Genomic DNA, 23608 nt, shown 5'->3' with positions numbered 1-23608 from the left:
TGCAACATAGTGTTTTGTATGTTAGCCACCCAAAGCCACGATTCAGCCAGGCTGAGGAATCAACCTAACGTCATTGCCGTGAGCCATTGAATTGAATCACACCAAAATCAATTGACAAGTTTTGTTTCTGTGTACTTCAAGCAACAGTTAAAAAAAAAAAAAAAAAAAAAAAACTACACAGTCTCACAATTAGTCTGTCTGGGTTTCGGTTGTTTTGAGTTCACAGCTATTCACACATGTCCAACCAGGCATGCCCATTCTGTGTCAGGAGAGCCAGCGCCTTCCTGAAAACCACAGCTTACGCTGTCTGTATACAGAATATTTTGGCCCATAAACTCCACCTTTTGTGTGTGTGTGTGTGGGGGGCTTCCTCCTTGTTCTTAAAGAAATCTGGGTATCCTTCAAGTTTGAAAGGTATTCTGTAAGGAACAGTGTTCCAAAAATGCAAATCATACTGATCCAACAGGAAAGGGGGAGGGGGAGAAAGAAAAAAAAGGGGGCTGTGAATGCTTAATTTGTTCTTTCCTTCCCACTATTAATCACATCGATATATTTGGTGAAACTACAACTGACCATCATTTACAAGGCAAAGAACAAAAGCCAAAGCCAGTCTGCTCCCCTCTTCACTCAAAAGGAAAAGACACAGTATATGTCACATAATTCAGAGCGCCTCGATGGGCTCACTCAAGCCTCATCCATCTGTCCTCCTGTCCCCTGCTCCAAACAACACTTCCTTTTCTGTAGCAGTTCCTTAGGCCCTCTGGGCACATCTGCTCCAGCCCTTTCTGGAACCATGAACTACATCCAACATCCAACATTTCTGCACTGGAAGAACCTCAGGCCCTCTTTCTGAGAAGACCAAATCCCCTTGAGTGGCCTGCTTCAGACAGAGGTGACAGTTCTCACTTTGGCAGAGAGAGCTTGCTTGAACCTCCTCTTCAGGTCCTGCATGTTTGGTGACTTGGGCCTGGGAATGAGAGAGGTTCTTCGCTTCTCTGGTGTGCTGCTGGGCTGCTGTTTGTGACTCACTTCTTTGCATAGGACATGGAAAGCATTGTAGACATCATTGTAATTTTCACTGACAGACACTTCATAGAAGGAACAGCCCAGCACACTGGCCAGTTGAAGTCCAAGCTGAGGGTCAACCTGCTTGATATGCAATAGGTCAGCTTTGTTGGCCACGACCACCACAGGCAGCCGGGTGCCCAGGTGGAGCTGCTGGACATGCTGGTGGAGCTGGCCAATGAGTTCATAGCTCTTGTGGTCAGTAATAGAGAAAACAATCACCACGGCATCTGCCCAGCGAATGCACCGATTCAGCTGTTCACTGCAACTCAGGCCATTCTCGTGGACCTGGAAGAGAAGGGCAGTTCCAGGGTGAATTGGAGTGCCAGTGCCGCACAGTACCCTGGCTTGGGTGGCTGGCAAATTCAAAAGAGCCCTTCACAGTAGTGCCGGGCTGGAGGTCATAAACAAGTTAGATCCCCACACACTCCAGCTTTCTTGACAATATGTTGATCCAGCTGCACAGAGTTGGAATAAATAACAGTGCAGCTCACCACACTCAAGTGGAAAATTGACCTGCAGAGAACTCCATGCAGAGAGACTTTGTAGTTGCACAAAATGGGAAATTAACTGGCTAGACAGTAAGTCTGGGGAAGTAAAGATAGGAGCTGGAAGCATTTAAACCTGGATAACTGCCCAGTTCGGGAGAGGGAGAAAAGGAAAAAAAAAAACCACTAGCATGGCTCTTTTGTCTATAGAGTAACTTTCCATAACATAAAAGTGATTCCAAGTATTTGAGACTATACCTAGATATTTGGTTTTTAATGCCAAAAACACATATGTAAAAACTGACCTTTTTAACCATAGCAAGGAATCACCGCCAATTCCAAGTGCTTGGTTTAGTCTTTCCTGCTGTGTTGAATCTTCCTAAGAGAAGGATTCTGCCTCTTAGCCAAATCTCCCAAATTAGGCCAGGCTAAGATTGACCAACAGCCAGATACAATTAATGTGTCAAACAACATGTAAAAGTCTAGATCTGACTCCTCAAGTCTTTTCCCCCTCCAGTTTGAGATACTCTGAGAACAACTGAACAATTCCACAGTTAAGCTCCCCTTTGACCTAGTAAGTCTCAATGCTTCTTACCTGAATACCTGGAGTATCCTGAACTTGAATCGCCAGGGTTTCACCTTCTATCTGGACTTGTCTGGTATAGAGATTACCTATGAAGGCAAACAAACAGACAAAAAAAAGAGATTATGATCTTCCTTCATGTGCAACTTTTAAAACTTTTAAAACATGTGTGTGTGGTGGGGGTGAATGTATATTGCTGAGGAGAAGAACCTAGAGCCTTATACATGCTAGGCAAGTAGTTTACCACTGAATTATATACTCAACCCTAGAATGTTTCCTTGAAGAACATTTTGTTGCTCAGCCTGTGTGGGGTTTCTGTTTTAATATGTTACCATTCTTTGACAAGAAGTTTATATTTGGGCCATGAGATATAATGGCTCAGTAAGCAAATATGGTTAGTAATGCCCAGCTAACATCAAATGTAATAAAAATGTGGCACAACAATTATCAACTCTCCATCAAAGCAGAAGGCTACCGTATCGTATCTTGAGATGGCCTGCATAGTTCATTTCAAATAATCCCCTATAGGTAATTCATAGGCTCTATGGACTTAAGCAATTTGCTAAAAGAGCATAGGTAGAAAGCCCTTAAGCCTCCCAGTGGCTATTCTTAATCATAGGGATTGAAATATTTGTCCTCTCATTTATTCAGGAACTCTCCTTCTAAAACTCTACCATCCCGTTATTTTCTTTGTTAAGAGAACTTTAGGTTTACAACTGATGTCCTTTGGCCTTTGCTTTAAAAGGTCACTTCTGAAAGGCAGCCAGCAGAGAGGAAGAGGGGAGGGGGAGGAGCTGGCCAATGTTTTTTATGACTTTTGCAGGCCTGTTTTGAAGGGAGAGGCCCTGGAGTACAAAGGGTGCTTCCAACTGGGGTCCCTATAGTTAAAACATACCAAGGAGAATACTTTCAGGCACTTGATAAAATGATGAATGGGCCTGGAATGGAATGAGGCAGATGGCAGGTTTTTTTTTTTTTTTTTTTTTTTTTTTTTGGGGGGGGGGGGGTCGTATAAAGGGACATGCAGAATTGTAAATGCCAGAATCCTGATGCTCTCAGACTGTCACTCTAAAGGAACCTGCCTGGGAGGCACTGAGAAATGGGAATGGCAGTACTCCTGACAGCATCTTCCTCAACACATTTCCTCACCTGCGTTTCTTTCGTAGTCACCAATGAATCGTTTAGTGAGGAACCGGACCACCAGAGCTGCAGGTCAGAGAGAGGAAAGAGGGTTAACCCTGGGAATTGGATGACTCTCCACCCCACCCCCCATCTGGAAAATAACTTTCCTGGAGAAAGCCACAGCCGGCCACTGAAGGAAATTCCTACCCTGTACCTCCTTGACCCTTCTTCCAGACAGACAGGACGAAGGGGTAGCATGCCTGATGAATTATGGCTCTGCCAGCTGGGTCTTGTGGCCCACCCCCTCCTCTGGGTCCAGCTCAGCCACACCTAAGCCTTCCAGCAGCGAACGTTCCCCTAATTTTAGAGACCTCTGGGAGGGATTATGTTCACTAACTTCCCTTTCTCTGCTAGACATCGCCCAAGGCTCTAAACCCCAAAGATCTAACCCCCGTGGTGCTGGTAGTGGCCGGGAAATCATCTGGCCAATCTGGATCCCAGTCAGCCTCATCTGCTGAAGCAATCCCGGCGGGACTGCGGGAAAGCGGTCCAGTTGCAGCTCCCACCTTTCCCCACGCCTGGTTAAGCCACGAATCTCGGCACGGGTCTCCCATGTCCTGCCCTGGAACTGCGCGCCCGCCAACTCCTGAGCGCGGGGACTCACCGGTCTTGCCCACGCCGCTGGCTCCCACCACGGCGATCTTGACCAGCCTGCGGCCGGCGGCCCCTAGGCAACAATCGGCGGCGGAGGCGCTGCCGGGGGCAGGGTACTCGGCTATGGTGCACATGTTCTGGATGAGGCGCATCGCCGCTCCAGCCGGGGCTGCACCACGCGCGCGGGACCGGACTTGCGGGGCGGGAGGAGGTCGCGCAGTGCAGGAGTGGGCGCGGACGGGGCGCTCCGCGGTAAAGAAAAAAAATTAAAAAGTAAGAAATGCAGGGAAACGGCGCAGAACCGAGAGAGCAGAAGCTCTGGGCTAGGACTGCACAACGGCAGCGCGCGCCTGGTTTTCTCCAAGGCCGGCCCCGCCCTCGCCCCCCGCGGCCAATCCCAGGGCCCTCGGCTCGAAGCCCCGCCCACAAGGCTGTTCCTCGCTCCCGGCGCCCCCGCGAGTGCCTGGAGCCTGTGCCTGGGCCCCGTGAGGCGAGGGCAAAACCGGGCCGCGGGCGCGGGGAGAGCGACGTGTAGGCCGGAGCCCACCGCTCAGCCAATGGCGAGCGCCGGGCTGGGTCCAGCAGCGCCCGCAGTGGGCAGCTGCTGTGGCCGCGGGGTAGCGGGCGTCTCCGACCCTGGGAAATGTGCTGGCCCCGCGGCTGCGTGAGTTTATCCGGTTCTCTGTCTTCCTGGGGGGAGCGCGGCCCCAGGCTTCGAAGGGCATACCCAGGCATCTTCCCTGAGCCCACCAACCCACCCATCCCAGAATCCTGCTGACTTCTGGACAGCTGTTCCTACCTAGGGAGCCTGCTCAGGGCAGTGCAGGACCTCATGGGTGTGATGAGCTTTTGGGGGGACTGGAGCTCCCTCGCATTCTGCTGCCGGGCTCCTTAATTTAGGGAGTGATTGCACTGACTTGGATGCATCCGCGGTGGCATCCTGGATCATAAATTTTAGCTACAATTGCAATAATTGGCCCCCATACCTACCCCCCTAAAATGTAATGTTTGACTTGGGGGCAAAATAGTGCCATTTTGCTCTAGATCCACGTTCTCTGTTGACAGCGCAGGCTGGCATGAAAAAACACACACACACACACACACACACACACACACACACACACACACACGGCAGAGCACATGTACTGCCCCCAAGAGGCAAATCAAGAAGTAATTATACAACAAGCTTTCTAGCGCCTCACACACATCACACCTCCTCTGGGGAGCTATGAAATGGTAAGAAAACAGTTACCCCAAATGCAGTGTCTGTGGATGCCGACTCTATCGGGAAGCAGAAACCCAAAAGGATCTGTACTTAGTCTCTGGGCACAAGATACCAGAAGAGTTAATTGAAAGTGGCTTAATGCCAAGGGAGGTGTAGGCCCTGCACTCATAAAATTTCGAGCTCCAAACCTTACATTCTCATCAGGGAAATGCATCTTCAATGGCAAGCCAAATTCCTCCTCCAAGCAACCCTATGTAGCTGGAACTGACTGCAAAATACATCACCCTTCTTTCAAGCTGATCACCCCATATACCCGGAACCCTCCTTCCAGCTTTTCTGGACCTCAGACATCCCGGAGTCTTTTATCCTGTGGCATATTCCAACAAATTTTGTGATTTGTGTATATCCACATTAAAGGTTTAAATGTAAACTTATGATAAACCAATTCCCTTATTTTCATATCAGGCATCTAATTTGACCCCATTCCACCCTGGGTTTAACTGACCAGATATTTAGCAGAATTTACCAACCTGATCCAGTGAAGACTGTGATGCACTCTCTTGTCTCCAAGAGAAGTTTGAAGGAATTTAGAAGTTTGAAGGAATTTAAGGGGAAATAAAAAGATAATAATATTCATTCTCATTCTCTCTCTCTCTCTCTCTCTCTCTCTCTCTCTCTCTCGCACTCATTGTCCCTTAAATGTGTATCCCTTGCTTTATTCCAAAGGTTTCTCATTCTCAAGATAGCCCACATTCTCCCTTGCATGTGTATCTACTTCCTAAATAAACCTCTGTCTGTGCCTTTGGGGAAAAAAGATAATCTCAAACTGCTTTGGTAGCAAGCCTTCTAGGATGGGCAACTTAATTACTAAGACACACAACTTTAGCAATAACCATAATAAAAGGTTCACTTCTAGGGAGACACTAGAATGAAATAAGATCAGCCATTTGAGTCAGAAAGAAAAAGAACATTTCCAATATGCTTCATGTCTTTCTGTGTGGTTTAAATCAAATTTGAGTTTTGCTGGTCTATAAAATCAAACTTAGCAAGACTATAATTACAGGTAACCTTGTACTTTTAAACCCCACCCCCCAAAAAGCTTGCAATTCTATCATGTTTACATGGTAAAATAATTATGTAGTCTACAGTATTTGTTTAACTGCTTTTCACCCCTCTTCCCCCCCACCCCCAGACATGACAAAAGTTGTCGGGAAGAATTTTGCTTTGAATCATTTTAGCTTCTGGGGCTTGATTTTCACTACCATGAAACTATACCAAACCTATGATTTTTCTGTCTGCATCACAAAGGTTGAATTTGGTATTCTTATTTTGGGCCTAAATGATCTGGCTGTACTTTAAAGAACACAAAAAAGAAAGGAGGAAAGAAAGATGGAAAAAAAGAAAAGAGTGCAATTCAAATTCCAAGCATCTACCATATAGTCCACCTCTCTCAGATGATGACCCAGACCTATTCCTTCTTGTAAATTCAAAGAATTAAAAAAAGAAAAGGAAAGAGACAGGTCAGGAGAACTGGTATTTATTGAGGGCTGTAGGAAAGGGATGTTGCATTTTAAAATCTCATTTTGCTTTCACAACACTCCTATCATTTCCTTCCAGTGGCAGTTATCCACTGCTGCTTAGCAAACCTTAGTGGCTCATGGTTCTGCATGTTAACATGTTCCATCAAAAATATTTAAAATAGCCAGGACATTCACAATGAGATGGTATGGTAGGGCACAATAGAGGTTTGCTACATCGCATGCTACAAAGAGGTTTAAAAGTCTCTCTTTTTCTTTTTCTGTCTCTCTGTGTCTCTGGTGGAACTAAAAGAGATGAGGATAGAGGATTAAAATATGAGTGATTTCAGGAGGAATAAAAATAAATGTTTTTCCAGGTTTTGATTTTGCCTCAAAAACAAAATTCAGCATCTGGAATTTCTATCACCTCCTTGGATATTCAGAACTGATCTTTTTTCTAAGAGCTTCCAAAGATAATTCAGTGTCCAGAAGCCCTTAGGATACCAAAATATAAACTCAATAAATATTTATTGAACCTCTGGGACATAGGTATGCCCATGAGTCTTGGGTCTACACAGGCAACAAGAGAGACACATCTTTGCCATTATGGCAATTACATTTAGCCTGAGAAACAAGTGACCAAGCAATTTCAATAGGATGTGAGAAAATGCTTTTGATAGGAGAAATTCAGGAGTTACAGGACTATAAGCCTGGATCACGACACCCTAAGAAGCATGTGTGAAAGAGCGTATGAGGGGTTGCAAAGTTGTGAATGATATACAAATACACATGGATATGCAAGGATGTAGCAGGGGCCAGGAGTCGAGGAGAGTGGTCTGGGTGGGCCACTTAATAGAGGAAACATCCCCTGCCAAAAGACAGAAGGTACTCAGTAATATCTGTAGACTGTGAAATGAAAGAATAAGTGAATAAAGCAAAGAGCTCACTCGCATCACGAAAACAAATTCAAGAAAGAAAGAATAGTTCCCAACTGGCGAGCAGAAAGAAGAGCCCTGGTGAATTTTAAGGAGAGACATGCATATTGACAGAAGAGGTCTGAGAGGTTTGTGTGGTCCTTCCTTCTTTCATGCAACATGCCCCATGGAAGCCAAAGGAGCTTCTTTACCCCTCTCACTGAGGGTTGCTCACAAATGCACCCATCTGAACATCTGGGCCTTCAATAAGGACCAAACATATTTTTGTTGTTTTTCAAGACTTATGTCAACCCTGCCTATTTGAATCCAGCAAACAAATACCTCTTTGGCTATTTTATTTTTTTATTTTTTTTTTTTTTTTTTTTTTTAAATATTTCTTTATTTTTTTAGTTATTGGCAGACACAACATCTTTGTTGGTATGTGGTGCTGAGGATCGAACCCGGGCCGCACGCATGCCAGACGAGCGCGCTACCGCTTGAGCCACATCCCCAGCCCCTCTTTGGCTATTTTAAACAGAATAGATTTAATAAATTAAAAAAGAAAAAAAAAATAGGCCGGGCACGGTGGCACATGCCTGTAATCCCAGTGTCTCAGGAGGCTGAGGCAGGAGGATCATGATTTCCAAAGCCAGCCTCAGCAAAAACGAGGTGCTAAGCATCTCAGTGAGACCCTGTCTCTAAATAAAATACAAAGAAATAGGGCTGGATGTGGCTCAGTGGCTGAGTGCCCCTGAGTTCAATCCCTGGTACCCACCTCCACTCCCTGAAAAAAGAAAACAAACAACAACAACTACAACAAAAATTAAAAACAAACAAACAAACAGTGAGCTCCCTGTCTTCACTGTTGGAAGGGCACAAATAGCAAGCTTTCAGCTGGGCCCACAGAAATGGCTTCCAGAGTAATGCTGTAGAACTGGTCCACCTTAAGAACTGCTACTACTTCCACAATCAGGGGACTCCGAAGGCTACCTCTGCTGCTGTCTCTCAAAACCCACCAAACCAGAGACTGCACATTGAAAGTTGCTACAGAAAAGCCCAAGATCTCCGCAACTGTCTCTGGCAGCAGAAAGCAATCAAGCAGCAGAGAGCTGCCTTCCTGCTAGCTTTTTCTTGGTAGAACTTCTCTGAGCACCTTTACTGAATGGAATTAACTTACAGCCATTACCCTCACTGCAAGGAAGTCTGGGAAATGTCATGTTTAACTTTCTAGTCTCAACATCACAGTAGAAATGGGTAGAAAGGAAGCGAAGTATGAACCCACCATTTCCTCCACACTTTAGCAGCCCCAAGAACACAAAAGCCCACAGGAAAGAGTGTGTCCTACCAGACATTTAGTTTTCAATTAGAAGGAGTACAAAGAGGATTTTGGGGGGTTTTGGTTTGTTTGGTTTTATTGGATTGAGGACAGGTTTAATTGCTTTTACATAGTATGTATTGAATCCATTCTCCTCCTGTTTTCTCATGCTCTGCCACAGGGAACATCTGTTGATTTCACTTGCTCAGAATCCTTTTCCATTCTTTTAATAAGCACATCCCAGTTTTCCTTTAGACACCCTCCCTGTTCCTTGGTGAATGTGCTGTGGGGACAATCCCAACCTCTCATTCCAGTGGCAGTGCTGGCCTGTCACCCATATTAATTCATGGCCAGTCCAGTGACATAACTCCCCGAAAGCTTTGCCGGGTGTTAATCACCTGGTAGAAGGTGAACTTGCAGCTCCAGGGAACCATCTTGACTACCTCATGTGTGAGTGTGCCTGAGAATGAAGCCAGCCTAGAAGAAGACAAAAATTGAGAGACAGAAAGAGCCAGAACCCAAGTGGCATCTTTTCTGGCTCTACATCCAGTCATGACTGAAAATCCAGACTTACCCCAGTTACAGGAGTCAACACAGTCTCCCTTTTTAGAACCAACTGGTTGTCATTGAGTCATTGTCACTTGTACTGAATAAGTCCCCACATTTTCTGTTGTCCTGGGGCCATGATCTCCCTGCTGCCACACTAGGATGGGTCCCCAACATCAGCCACACCCGTCACTCAGAACTCTGCAGCTCAGCCATCTCTCTTCAATAGACATTACAGACATTAGGCCGTCACATCCTTCTTATTTCATGAGGCCATTAGTCCATCCAGACAAGCAATATTCTCCAAGTGAAAGAAGCCGGTCTAAAAAGGCTACGTAGAGATGATCCTACATGTGACATTCTGGGAAAGGCATAACTATAAAGTCAGTAAAAAGATCGTTGGTTGCCCATGGTGAAGGGGAAGGAGGGACAAACAAGTGGAGCACAAGGACCTTTAGGGCAATGAAGTTACTCCATGTGACACCGTAATGGTGGACACACTTCACATTTTTTTCAAAACCATGGAATATACAGCACTTGAGACTGAACCTTAATATAGACCATAGACTTTGAGTAATAATGATGTGTTGATAAGGTTCCATTAACTATGACAAATATACCATTGTGGGGTGGGGGAAGTTGAGGGGAGGTGTGTGGGAATTCTCTGCCCCTTTTTTTTCAGTTTTGCTGTAAATCAAAAACTTCTTTAAAAAAAAAAAGTAAGTCTGATTCTTTTTTTATTTTTCTTTTTTAGTAAAAAAAAAAAAAAAAATATATATATATATATATATATATATATATATATATATATATATATATATATATTGTAGAGTATCTGGTCCAACTTCTCCCCTGAGGTTTTGAACTCTCATACAATATCCCTACTATGAGATTGTCGCACCTCATCCAGAACACTTCCTGTGGTGGGACCCCTACCACCCACGGCAGCACATTGTCTCTCCCCAGCCTCCTTCCAGAAAGACAGACTTTGGCGTGCTCCCAGCTTCCCAAAAGCCTGGTGCATTTTTGCTTTGCTTTTTACAGCATTTGGAAAGTAGTGGGGAAGGGACATGGGGACAGTAGCTGCCTGGACATGGGCTGCATGGGAGGCATGGCCCCTGCATCTGTGTTGGGAAATACTTGCAATAAAAGCTTTTAACATTCAGATTTTTTTTTTTTTAATTCAGGGAAAACATGGCTTGGAAACAGCCTGTGAATTAAAGAGGGGAGGAATTTCACCTAGAAAACTTATCTTCAAAGAGATCTCTGAGTATACAAATAGGAACAGGACAGATATAATGAGGCATGGCAGAGAGCTGTCATGCAGTGACTGCATGAAATGTGTGTTAGACATCCTACAGGCCGGCACATTCCACACCAGAGAGCTCCGGGGGGACGTGTAGCATGCTCAGGGGGGTTTGCTTTAAATTGCCAACCTTCCTTCTGGTCAAGTCTAGACTGAAAGTCAGCCAGAATCCTTAGGTTTAAAAGGCAAAGTAGACATGAAGGAACTCAAATAAAAGGGAACATACACACACATACCTCTTGCCTCTTGACTATAAAACTTTAACTTTGAAAAAAGTGGGATCCTAAGTTCCAAGAGGGGGGAGGATGGGCCTTGAATGGACCCTCTCTCCCCCCTCACATACCTTGGTGGGTTTCTATGGTAGCAAAACAGGTCACAATTCCTCCTTCCAGGCCTAGGAAGAAAGAAGAACTAGTGTTGCGCAGTTATATTCCCCTGCTATTCAATCAGATTTTATCTGTCGTCTTCTGGAAGGTTGACTCTGCCCTCTTGCTCTAATTCAATGTAATAATGAAGAAAAGATGAAAGTAATTCTCTTTTTCCATTTAGGGAAAAATCTGAGGTTTTCTTCTACTCTAATGACTTGAGTCTTAATAAGCCCAAGTCATTTTCCTAGGAACACAGATCTCCCACTTCTAAGCAATCTGATGTCAATATTTCAGAATAAACTCAAGTCTTCAACATTGCTTGGGACAACTACTGAGTTTCCCTCGTGTTTTCACTTAGGAGTAGAAAAAAAAAAATTCAGTGCCTATTTTCCCAAAGCTTTTGGAACATTGAAAGATGTGAGGAATTGACATGACTTCATTATTAATAAAGCCATTTTTAGGAGTTCCCTTAGTTAAATGAAAAGTCTAATAATACTGCGAGTAGACAGTGAGAATATTCTTTTGGGTCAGTCTCTTTTTTTTTTGTCCAGCAAGAAGAACAGTACAAACATGTTCACCTGCTCTTTTTCTCGTTAACCCATCATTTGTCCAGAAAACAAAGGAGCAGAAAGCAATGAATTTTGGCCTTGGGTCCACAGGAATGGGCACTCTTGGTACACTTGACAAGATTTTGTGATCAGAAGCTATGCACAGGCAGAAAAGGTTCATAAAAGAATCCCAACAATTAAGCCAATTGTTTAGCCAACCCCTTGGGTCTCAAATTCCTAAGTAGATTGGACACACCTAATATTTGCCCTCTTACTGCCCCTCGGAATGTAGAAAAAGCCATCGAAGGACACACTAAGGAATTCTTATTGTTTTGGTAGATGGTGTCCTCTTCCCAGAGCTTTAGCTCCTTTAACATAAGGATCTAAAGAAAAAGGAAACCAGAACTTTTCATAAATATCCACCCACGATCCAGGGAAAGAACAAGTGCCACTTCCCCCATTTCACACTTCATCTAGAAAACGAGAAATCGAGTCTTGTTTTGCACCAAATCCATGATCGTGATTGCTTTTTCTGGCTCTCAGAATTACAGTAACCATCAGAACCTTTCTAAACGCTAATTAATGCTACTGTCTCAGGCCATTCACTAGTGTCCAAGTTATCATGGTCATAGTATGAAGTTATAGAAGTTGAGCCTCAAGTTGACAGAGGTGTATTAGTTACTTGGTTGGTGATGATGCAAAGGAAGGTGCAATCATTTTTTAAACAAGGATGAAATTCAATCACCACCCAGAAACTCTTTTTTTTTTTTTTTAACAGTAGACCACCAGTGTTTAGGATTTTTCACCATATTTGCATTGTTAGTACATTTTCCTTCTAATGAAAAAAAAAAATAAAATAGGTAGTGGATGAGAAAAAAATTTGATGTAATGGTTTTTAGGAAATGCACAAATGACTCATGTACTTACTTAATTTGATAAGGCACTGGTTTCTATATAAAGAAACAAGTTGGCCCCAAGATAGAAATTGCACATGGCACAATGCAGCTGGCAGAGGAATCACATATGCCAAGCATCAGGAGTATGAAAGTTGGTATGCAGGGACATCTCTGTGGGAACATTGTGTGAAGCCCATTAGTAATTATTATTAATTCATATGGAATGTAAAGCTATCTACTTCAGGACCTTAAGTATTACAAGATAGGAAAATTTCAGTATCATTTGAGAAAATTCTTAACAGACCCTAAAAGCAAGCAACAACAACAGAATTTGTTTATTTTTTGCAGTTTAATGTGTCCCCCATGCTAACAGAAAGATCTGTTTAACTCAATGGTAAATAAATTATGACAGATTTTTTTTTATCACACAATACATTCAATATCCAATGAGACCTGTTATATGAAAGAGCCCAGTAAGTCATACAAGTTTAATACGTTTACATCTTCGTGATCAGAGTGAAGCCAAGAGCTATTTTTCCAGCCTGCATTGTCCTTTAATCAGTGGTTGGGAGGCAGCGTATTTACAGCTCATCAAGTTCTCTCTCAAATTCCTCATTACCTGGGCCTAGATGAGGAGATAGGAGGAAAGACCCGTGCTGAAGAATTTCTTGTATTCATTTGCCAAAGACATGCAGGGGAGTCAAGAGCCAGGGCATTCCTCTGCTCCCTATCCCCAAGCAAGAGATGGAATGATTCCTTTTGGACAAGCTATTGCATTGTGCTATCAACAGACCCACTGTGTCTTTAGGGCAGGATCCTTGCAGTCACAGCACACACCAGGCCTCAGAACACTGTGGAGAGCGATATCTAGACTGTTGTACTGTCCAAGGCAGCTGACTCCAGAAGTGTCTTAAATATTCGTTCAAGTAGCAGGAGATTGAACAGCTTCTCCCTCACCATCATGAACTGGCACAACCATGACAGGCCACTTTCTTGCATAAGCTCTCTCTTTCTTTCCCTCCATCTTTGGTCACCAGCTCACATAGGCCCAGTGCCACTTGATGCATGGTTGAAACTTGTTGCACAATTGCCCCTTAGTATTCATGGATTCCAGGACCCCCCAAAAATACCCAAATCCATGGATGCTCAATTCCCTTCTATCAAATCGTGCAGTGGTTGCATCTATCCTAAATACATCCTCCCATATATTTTAAACACCTCTATATAACTTATAATAAGTTATACAATGCAAAGACTATGTAAATAGTTCTTATTCTACAATGTTAAAGAAATAATTACAAGAAAAAAGTCTGGACATGTTCAGTAAAAATACAAAATTTTCCCAAATATTTAGGACTCTCAGTTGGTTGAATCCTCAGATGCAGAACCACAGACACAGAGGCTGATCATTTACCATGCAATATGCCACATCATTTGCTTGGTATTTTATTTCCAACTCTCCACACTATACTGCGAGCTCCATGTAGGTACAGATTTTATTTTATTCACAGCTCTATCCCAAGAACCTAGGATAACAGTTAGCCCATAGCACACAGGTGAGCACTTCATGGGTATTTGTGAGTGAGTGAATGAATGAATCTGTGCGTTTTGTGGGCATTGAGAAAAGAGGCAGTGGAGAGAGTCTGAGAAAGCTAGAACTGCAGGAGTGGAGGTTGGAGGGGTTAGAGGAAGGGATGAAACACAGGCTTTGGAGGTGAGGGTTCCCAGGTTGCCCTAGCACTGGCTTGGCCTTGACCCACTCTCCACTGACTGAGAAGGAGGAACTGCATGGTTTGAGTTGATTGCCAAGTGGAGAGCTTGGAAAGAATGCTGCTGATGGCCAGCTGGGTCTCAGGCAGAGAGAAGTAAGGTCATTGGCTCAGAATGGGAGGTGAGACAGGGAATGGCAGGGCGGTGGTGCGGAAGGTGTGAAAACAGAGCAGGCGAAGACATCTGCCAAAGATGCTTCAGCAAGAACCAAAGGAGCAACTGAAGTGAAAAACTGGGAGTCTGGAGCTCATGGTTCAGGCAGCAATGTTCTCTGGAGGGAAGCAGAGAGAGAAGGTGCATTACAAGGAGCCAAGTGGGTGGTTCTGCCCGGGATCTTGGTGAGTGACTGATTGTGGAATGGAAGTGGGAGGTCAGTCAAGGGCATCCATGGGAGGCCTACCTGCAGGAGGAGGATGGTACCGATTCCTTCCTGAGAGCCAGGCACTGTGCTGCTCACCAAGCGTCCAGGGCGAGGCATCTCCCCGTTAGAGCATCTGCGACTGAGTCCACATGCTGGACTGTAACTGCATGGGGCAGGCACTTCCCGCTTACTTCCACTTGCAGATGAATTTATCCACGATGGCAGGGTCAATGCAAGAACTGGCAGATACAGTTTTCTATCACTCACTTTCTCTGTGGGCCCTTCCTAACCTGTTTGGGACTTGCGCAACTTCCCCTGCAATGCTAACTAATACCAACTGAGCACAGAACATGTGCCTGGTACTATTATAAGTGCTCCAAGCAAGCTGACTCATTTAATTGTCACAACAAACCAAGACTGTTTAGATGCTGTTGTCATCCCTGTTTACAGAGATAGAGTCCAGGTCCAGACACATCAGGCCATTTGCTTGGGAAGACACAGAAAGAAGGTGGGAACGACAACAACTGAACCCAGACATTCTGGCTCTAGAGACCCACGATTCAGAATCTGCTGCCTGCTTTTCAATAGGCACCACTGTCTAGCGACCACCCAGCGGGGTGCCCTTTATCCTCAGCCTTGATCGCCCCTTTTTATCTTTTCTGAGACTTGCAGGTTGGAGGAGTTTTGTATTTGGAATGGAATATGTGCAATGCAAGAGCAGGTTGAGAAGGAGGCTGGAGTCCAGGAGCCTCTGTGCGTGTGCGCGCACGCGTGTGTGTGTGTGTGTGTGTGTGTGTGTGTGTGTGTGTGCATATGTGCACACACACACTCTAAAGGGCCCTGCAGTTGTTAAAAGTCACTTTTTATGTATTTCCCCCTAGACCTGAGTGGATCACTGCTACAGGACAGCAGCTGGACCCTGACGTAATTCCGAGTCAGAGCATAGAAAGGTTAGGACCAGTTGCCTAAAAAAGCCACTAAACCAAGACTCTGCCTATTCCCAGTGGAGGAGGGGGGAAAGAGAGTCACTTTTTGAATTTAATTTAAGCATTCAGTCCAAGCACCTCTTCATTTTCATCAAAGTCCCAATTCAATTCAACTCCAACCATAAGCCAGACATTCTGTAAGGTGCTTAGAAAAGGAAAAGTGGCATTTATCTATGTCTTGGTGTTTTGCTTTTTCCACTTTCTGTCCTTCTATTACATAATGCCAGTGCCATTCAAAACTGGAATAATGCTTCACAATAGGGCCAGTGCTCAATGACGTGGAACGCATTTGCCAAACACTGGTGGCTGTTGACAAATGCCACTGCTCCACTTGAGTGTTTGTTTAATCATCAACAGAACCTTCGATTGCTTCATATGTCCTGCCCATGTGACAATTATGTTCAGGTAACGGGCTCCAGCTGGTTTGGAGGAAAAGATTCTGTTTCTGTCATGGACAGATGGCTCATTCTTCTGACGTGGTCAGAAAGTTTATTCCCTAACAAATACTATCCTCATCACCATGATGCTGAAAATTTGAAAAAGTTAAGGATTTTTCAAATGTTAAAAAAATAAAAATTTCCCAGGAGAGATACCCCATAAATATTAGGTTTTTAACTATAATATAGGGTCAGTCCGGTTTTTTGTTAAATCACGATGTGCATTTGTGCCAATGTGAAAGTCACTGAAGTAATTTGACATAATCCTTGTCCTCAGGAAATTTATAATCTACCGAGGAAGGCAAAATAATCCACAGAGGAAAGAATGAATTATATATTATGCCATAAAAATGTCAGACTGTATTTAAGGAGGAAAAGGAAGATCGATAAGTGCTGGAGTGGCCGCAGGAAGCTTCTCGGAGGAGCTGGAAATCCAGCTGGACTCTGTAGGGTGGATGAGATTTGATGAGAGTGCGCAACTGAAGGAGGAATGGAGGTGGTATTGTGGTGGGGGTGGGAAAGGCTGCGAAGACAGAAGGAATTGTGTGAGGACAGAGAGGGCACTTGAACCCAATATATAAGATGTAACCAAATAATGGAAGGACTTGGAAGCTGGGAGATGGCATGTTCAGACTTGACCGTTCGTTAGTGGCTGCTACCACCCAGACTCAGTGTGAACCAAGACTGCAACATGCAGGAAAAGCTCTCAGAGCAGAGAGCCACCTGTCATGGTTCAGACATGAGGTATCCTCCAAAAGCTCATGTGTGAGACAATGCAAGACAGGGCAGGGGTGGAATGACCGGGTAATGAGGGCCTGAACCAGATCAGTGCATTAATCCACACATTAATAAGGATTAACGTGGGAACTATAGGAGGTAGGGTGTGGCTAGAGAAGGTGGGTCACTGGGGGCAAGCCTTTGTCCTTGTTGAAGGAGATCTCTCTCTGCTTCTTGGTGGCCATGTTCTGAGCTGACCTCCTCCACCACACTCTTCCATCATGATGTTCTGCCTCACCTTGGGCCCCAAAGAATGGCGTCTATGGACTGAGACCTCTGAAACTATAGCCCCCAAATAAACTTTCCTCCACTAATTGTTCTTGTCAAATCTTTTGGTCACAGCAACACAAAAGCTGACTAAAAGACATCCCTTCTATAGTTCATTGGCAAGACAGATGCACTCCAGATTACACTAGAAGCACAGGGATTGAAGGAAGTAAGGAATCAGGAGAAGAAACATGGTGCCTTTGGCTAACCTCAGAAATGGGCCACTATCCAAAGACTGACTTAACTGTGGACCATCTTTGATGTTTGTTGTTTCTTGGAAAACAAGGAAACTATAACCACGGAGCTTAGTCCCTGTTGTCTTAATCTGTTTTCTGTTGTTGTCATAGAATGCCTGAGACTGGGGAATTTATAAAGAAAAGTACATGGTTCTGGAGGCTGGGAAGTCCCAGGGCATGGTGGCAACTTTTGATGAGGGCCTCATGCTGCAACAGAACATGATAGAAAAGTGGAAGGTCAGGCAGGCCCACAAGGCTGAGACAACACAAAAAGGGCAGCCTTACTTCATTACAACCTGCTCTTGCTATACTCATCCAGTCTGGAGAGAGTGGGAACCCTTGTGAAAAAGGCACTAATCCCTTTAACCACCCAACTACATCTTTAGGGTCCTGCCGCCTCTCAATGCCCTTATGCTGGGAATCACGAGTCTCAGAAGGTACAAACAATACTCACCACGTCAGTGATCCAGGAGCAGACATCTACCTGTAGGACCAAGCAAGAGTAAAGGAGTGATGGGATGAGGAGAAAGAGCAACCCTGGGTAACCACTAATCTGGAGAAGAAGGATGGTGAGGGCATGAACAATCCTAAAGAACTGTCTGCTTGAGCAGATCTTGTCCAGAAGCTCCGATAAGCAGTCAAATTGCCTAAATGGAAAGCAGATAATCATAGGAATAGATTTGATCTAGAAGCTGATACCATCCAGGCAATATTTATGGAGTATCTACTATGTGTTAGGTTTGTATTAGGAAAAGGCAAGCTAGAATAGACAACATAATGAAAAAGAGAACCTTGGGCTGGGGTTGTGGCTCAGCGGTAGAGAGCTTGCCTAGCACGTGCAAGGTCCTGGGTTCAATCCTCAGCACCACATAAGAATAAATAAACAAAATAAAGGTCTTGTGTCCAACTAAAACTAAAAAATAAAATATTTTTTTTCAAAAAAAAAGAAAGAAAAGGAGAACCTTGTGTGCCCAAGAAAGCATGTTCAGCCAGAATTTCATTCATTCAGTCATTCATCTATTCTCATCAACAAAATATACAAGGTGCAGCCACTTAGTTATCATTCAGGGGTCCCCATTTTATATCATTTTCTGTATAAGGGGCACCTCTAGAACACCATGTAGAATAAATATGAACAAATTTCTTGAAGCTGTTCATCAGTGTGGCCTGAACTGCATGCTTAATATACGTTGTAGTGCAGCTGAATAGAGGTTCAGAGACGAGTCCAAGAAAGGAAACTGCCAGCCAGCCAAGACTGCAGGTTAAAGAACATAGGATGGCTATAGAGCATGAGACATGCATGCACAAGGCCCCAGGACCGGGCCAGCCCTTGTTTGTGTTCATCCTTCCACTTATAGTAGATGTGAGAAAAGTTGAAGGCAGCTCTTCCACTGAGGGTGGGGGGCGTTAAAACACATTTATAGACAGATGGTGGATTCCTCTACCAAGCCTCCAGGTGGGCAGCCCTCCTTCCCGGAGGAGAGCTCAGCCCATTTGGAGAGAGACCAGACATCTGAAGAGGCTGGGAGCAGGATTCTGCAGCCTGGGTGATGAAAATAGATAATGAAATGGCCCTGCTCCCTCTGGAAGGCTGACGGTGGGGAATATTTTCCAACCTGTGATGACACCTTTCTCTTGACTTCATTAAACACTTACTTGAGTGAGAAAGGTGAAGTCAGTAAAAATTTATGGACTGCCTTGCCCTAATTTCTGCAAAACCATGACTTTTCCTTCTCGTTGGCTGCAGGATTTACTGAACATAAGCTAACAGTCACAAACTGGGCACCAGGGGAGCACAAAGATGCTCTGGGTAAGTTGAGACTAGCATCACGTTGATAGCTTTCTGGCATTAAGCTGGCCGTGATGTCACAGCAGAATGCCTAATTACTTAGGAACGTAAAAAGAAATTTCCACAGAAAACCTGATTCAGCAATGAAATTTGCTCTTTGCTGCCTCCTGCCCTCACTTAAACCCTACAGTCCTTAGATCATCTTTGGAGACAGTTTCACCCAAAGTATCCTACTCAAATGCTCAGCACTAACTCTTGGTGCCTCTAGCTTAGGGAGAAGAACCTGTTCAGCTAAAGGCAGGAGGGGTGGCGAAACTGCCTGGAGACATTTTCATTTTATCATGCAGATAAGTGGATTTCCAGGGAGGATAAGCATGGTGGATGGGCCTGGTGGATGCACTGCCAACCCTGGGCTCCATGACACTCCTGACATTCCCGATGCTCCACAGTTGTGGTACCTGGTGGCCATTCACAAGGTGATCCTCCCGAGCAACCGTTGTCACCACAGAGTCGTCATTTCTTAAAGTTACCCAAACTATTCTGCTCACTACTTTAATCCCTTTGAGCCTTTCTTACTACTCAAAATAAACTCAAAATAAAAAGAAGCATTCTTATCAATAAAGGAGAGAGAGGGAACAGGGGGAGGAAGGGGGGAAGGGAAAGGGGAGGGGGAGGGAGATTGAAATCAAATCCCCTACATGTATTAATTTGTCAAAATGAACCCAAATACTGTAATTATAATGCTCTAAATTTTTTTTTAAAGAGAGGCATTCTTTAGTGTCTTCCTTAACCAATGGCTTTTGCCCAGTTAAGCAGGCCTTTGGGAGTCTTCTCTTGAGACAGGATCCTTTGGCTCACTTGCAGGGTTTTCTTGTGTGACTTTGCATCTGTGGCTATGTCTGCATTGTTCCTGGAGCACTTGGTGTTGGCTTCTCCCAATACTTGGCACTTAGTAAACATTCCCCATTGTTCAAAATGGCTCCTCAGGCTCTCATTGGTCATCTCTAAGCTCTAGTGTCCAATGAGGAGTCTCTATGGGCATGATTTCAACATGGCAGCAGCCAGAGAAGACATCTCTATGAGGCTTCCCAAGTGGGGGGGGTGGGCTGGACAGAAAAGAGCTGATTAAGACACAGATCTCAAAACCTGCTTAGTTTTGAAGCCAAGTTAATGGAATGATGAGGTATTCTTTCATTCTTCACTAATAATCAATATTCCTTACATTTCCTGGAAGACTTGCAACTAAGATTCATGCTTAACTGAATGCATATCTTGAATATTCTGCAGTAACTTTTCCTTATCTTCATTGCTAGGCCTTTGTTCCTTTATCATTGTTTGCTGTAGAGCATCATTACATTTTTTTCAATATATAAACCCATCTCAGTTCCCAACATAAGTGAGTAGTTGAGGGAATGAAGAAGAAATATCTATGGATCCTAAAGACAGAAACATAAAAAGCAGACCACGCCTCCATGTTTAGGTTGTGAGAAAATAATCTGATCATTTTAATAAAGTGATAAAGTATCAACTAATGTTAAGAGCTGGAGCAAGGAACTCAATAGGCTTACAGTGGCCAAATCTTTCCTCTTAACTTGGGTAAAAAATGTACCCCCACCTAGGATAACAGTACCATGAGGGCCCCATACTTCAATGAGGAAGGGAACCTTAGGAGAACATCATAAAATACAGGAAACCACCTCGCTGCCATGAATGAACATGGCTATCTGTGGCAGACACTGTTGCTGTCTGATCTAATGGCCAATCCCAGCTCCCTGGCCCTTGCTGCTTCTGAAACAGATGACAAAGGACTGAGTTCTCATTTCCCAGTGTCCACTGCAGTAAGGATTGCATCAAAGTTCTGGACAACCAAATAGAGGAAGTGGAAGTTTCTTTAGAGCTTCAGGGAAATCTTTGCCTGGGCTGTAGCCAGCACTGTCCCTCTCGGGGATGGGAGAGCATCACACTGATGAAGGCAGGAGGGTGGGCATGGTGGGAGTGTGTGCAAGTTCTTATCCAAGGGCTTCCTCATCTCAGTGACATGGAAAGCAAGGCCAGCAGCTGAGATACGGACGAGGAAGGAGAAGTTGGGGGTGTATATTAGGATTTTCAGGCAGTCTCAAGACCTATTGGAGATCAGTGGTCAACAGCATAGCAGTGTTTCTCTCCGATCTTGTGCAGCAGCCTACAGACAGGCACAGGTGAAGGTGTAATGAACTCATGTTCTGCCAGGAAAGAACAAGAAAGAGAAAGAGGTGGCTGGCAGGTCTTTGCAAGTAAGTAATTCTAGACGTAGACTGTGGTCACTAAGCTTGGGACAGAGGGATGTGAGAAAGGAGGCAGGTTGGGGCAGTGATCTTGTTGGGTCCTCTACCCACTGAGGCTGAAGATGTTTGAGTTGAGCTTTAGAGATTGTGTTCTGGGAAAGCGGAAGGTGTCAGTCAGAAGGGGGAAGGGTTGAAACTGAGACTAGAGTTGCTGGTCACATCCAGATTATGATAAAGATGCAGTGTCCAGAGTGGACAATGAGGGCAACAGAGATAATGCTTTCCCCCTTCCTTGAAGTTGGATAATTGCCCTAAGGACTGAAAGCCCCAAAGTAGTTTCCTCCCATTTCCCATCCATGAACAGATGACATAGGCTGCCTGACTCTCTGCTCCCTCCCCATCCCTATTAGCAGATCCATGCCAGAGCCCCAGTCAAGAGGAACTCCAGCTCCAGATGAGGTGCAAGCCAGGACCTTAGGGGAGAAGGAGCCTGGGTTCAATGAAGACAGTCTCAGAAAAAGGTTGCAAGTCTCAGGTTGCAAGATGGGAGTGGGACCCAGGCTCTCCTGGACCCAGGTGATGTGCTTTGGGCTGAGAATCCTCCCACATCCCCATTCTCTCCACCCCCGGCCCCGTGCACCTTCACTTGGTAGAAGTGAAAGCTGTGCAGGTTATAGTGCAAAGGCCTGAGAGCTCAGCACGACATTGTGTGTATGGAGTCAGGATTTCACAGGCCTTTCCTGTCTTCTAGGGTGAGGTGCAGCTCCAGGGAGCAGAAGACTTGGTAGCTGACTCAGGCAGACATTCATGTTGGGAAGGTCCTAGCTTCATTTTCTTACCCACCACCCAATTGTGACTCCCATTCTAGTAATGTTATTTTGGGCAAGATACTTATCTTTCCTCACTGGAGGAATGGGAGTAATTTCGGTATCTACTTCACAAGGCACATCAGCGAATCCATTAATATAACTCGAAAATGCTTGGCGTCAGTGCCAACCCAGGGAGCCTTGGCAGGGACTATTTGTTTCATTTGGAACTACTCAAGTACTGGGCACAAAGTAGGAGCTCAAAAATATTTGTTGACTTAATAATTAATTGTCATCATTATTATTTTTCCTGCAAAGTACCCTCAAGCTCCATCTAGAGTCAGCCCCTAGAATCAGCCTGGACTGATTGACCCATCTTTATCTCTGGAAACCAGTTGCCCAAATTGGAAATGAACCTGGGTGCAGTTGTCCAGGGGTAGCTGATGAAGGACCAGCCCACATGGTCCCACCAGAGCCTGAAGACTGCCCCAACGGCTGCTGCCTCCTCCAGACCAGACGCTGCTAATGGCTTTTGTTTGTCTGCCAAATTCTCCTGCCTGTCCTCTGGGAAGGAGGAGCAGACATGACTGAGTTTTTTGGAGGCCAACACATGCCCGAGTCTGGGCGCCTTGGAAGGGGAGTGAGGAGACAGCCCCTGGAGGGGACAGCTTTGGGGGATCCTGCACAGCCTTGGAGATGTTTTCTTCTCTTTGTCTCCGGGTTGCCTGTGCGATTGCAGCCATTGCTCCTGAATCCTCTGCTTCCTTCCTGCCAGGAGGATTGTGGCGAGAAAGCTCACAGGAGTCAAAACAAGCCGGCTGATATGAAAACCATATGAAAACTTGGCAGGACCCCCTTTCAGCCTAATGGGCCTCCCAGACATGCCAAGCCCACAGACACTGGCCCTTTGTGAGGTCGGGGGGCCCTGGCTCCCTCCCTCGTTCCCATTCTACTGAGACAAAATTAAAAGGGAAAGAGAAACAAGGAATGCAGCCAGTCTTCTCCATCACTGTGTGCTTTGGAGGGATCAGAAACGGGGAGCTGAGCTATGTGTATTAGTGCCTGTAGTTACCCACGGCCAAGGGCAGTCTGAAAAGATTAAATGGAAAATTCCATAAATAAATATTTATATTTATTTTATTGATTATTTTATTTATAAATTAATAATTCCTATTTTTATTTCGGGGTTCCTCTTGACTGCAGCTCCTGTGTGGATCTTCTAATAGGGCATCGGAGGGAGGAGAGAGGACTTGAGGTTCAGGCAGGTCATGTTGTCTGTCCATGGAGAAGAGCCCCAGTGAATGACTCCAGGCAGGGGCTCCTCACAGTGGCTCTCCTTACTCACTGTGGACCTTCTCTCCACTTCAA

General features: G+C 44.9%; 1 protein-coding gene across 1 annotated transcript; it reads right to left on the bottom strand.

Moving 5' to 3' along the window:
* Positions 1-220: 220 nt before the first annotated feature.
* Rasl11b (RAS like family 11 member B) lies at positions 221-4210 on the bottom strand. The gene is made up of 4 exons (XM_076864917.2): positions 3923-4210; positions 3286-3342; positions 2149-2225; positions 221-1353 (listed from the first exon to the last, which is right to left on the bottom strand). Exons 1-4 carry the CDS (start codon positions 4062-4064, stop codon positions 883-885), a joined length of 747 nt encoding a protein of 248 aa, XP_076721032.1. The 5' UTR covers positions 4065-4210; the 3' UTR covers positions 221-882.
* Between the last annotated feature and the right edge of the window lie 19398 nt (positions 4211-23608).

This window comes from Callospermophilus lateralis, chromosome 8 (genome assembly GCF_048772815.1).
Source record: "Callospermophilus lateralis isolate mCalLat2 chromosome 8, mCalLat2.hap1, whole genome shotgun sequence".
In the NCBI taxonomy this organism is placed as follows: domain Eukaryota; kingdom Metazoa; phylum Chordata; class Mammalia; order Rodentia; family Sciuridae; genus Callospermophilus; species Callospermophilus lateralis.
The sequence above is the reverse complement of the archived record's forward strand: the minus strand, read 5'-3'. Positions and strand labels throughout refer to the sequence as shown.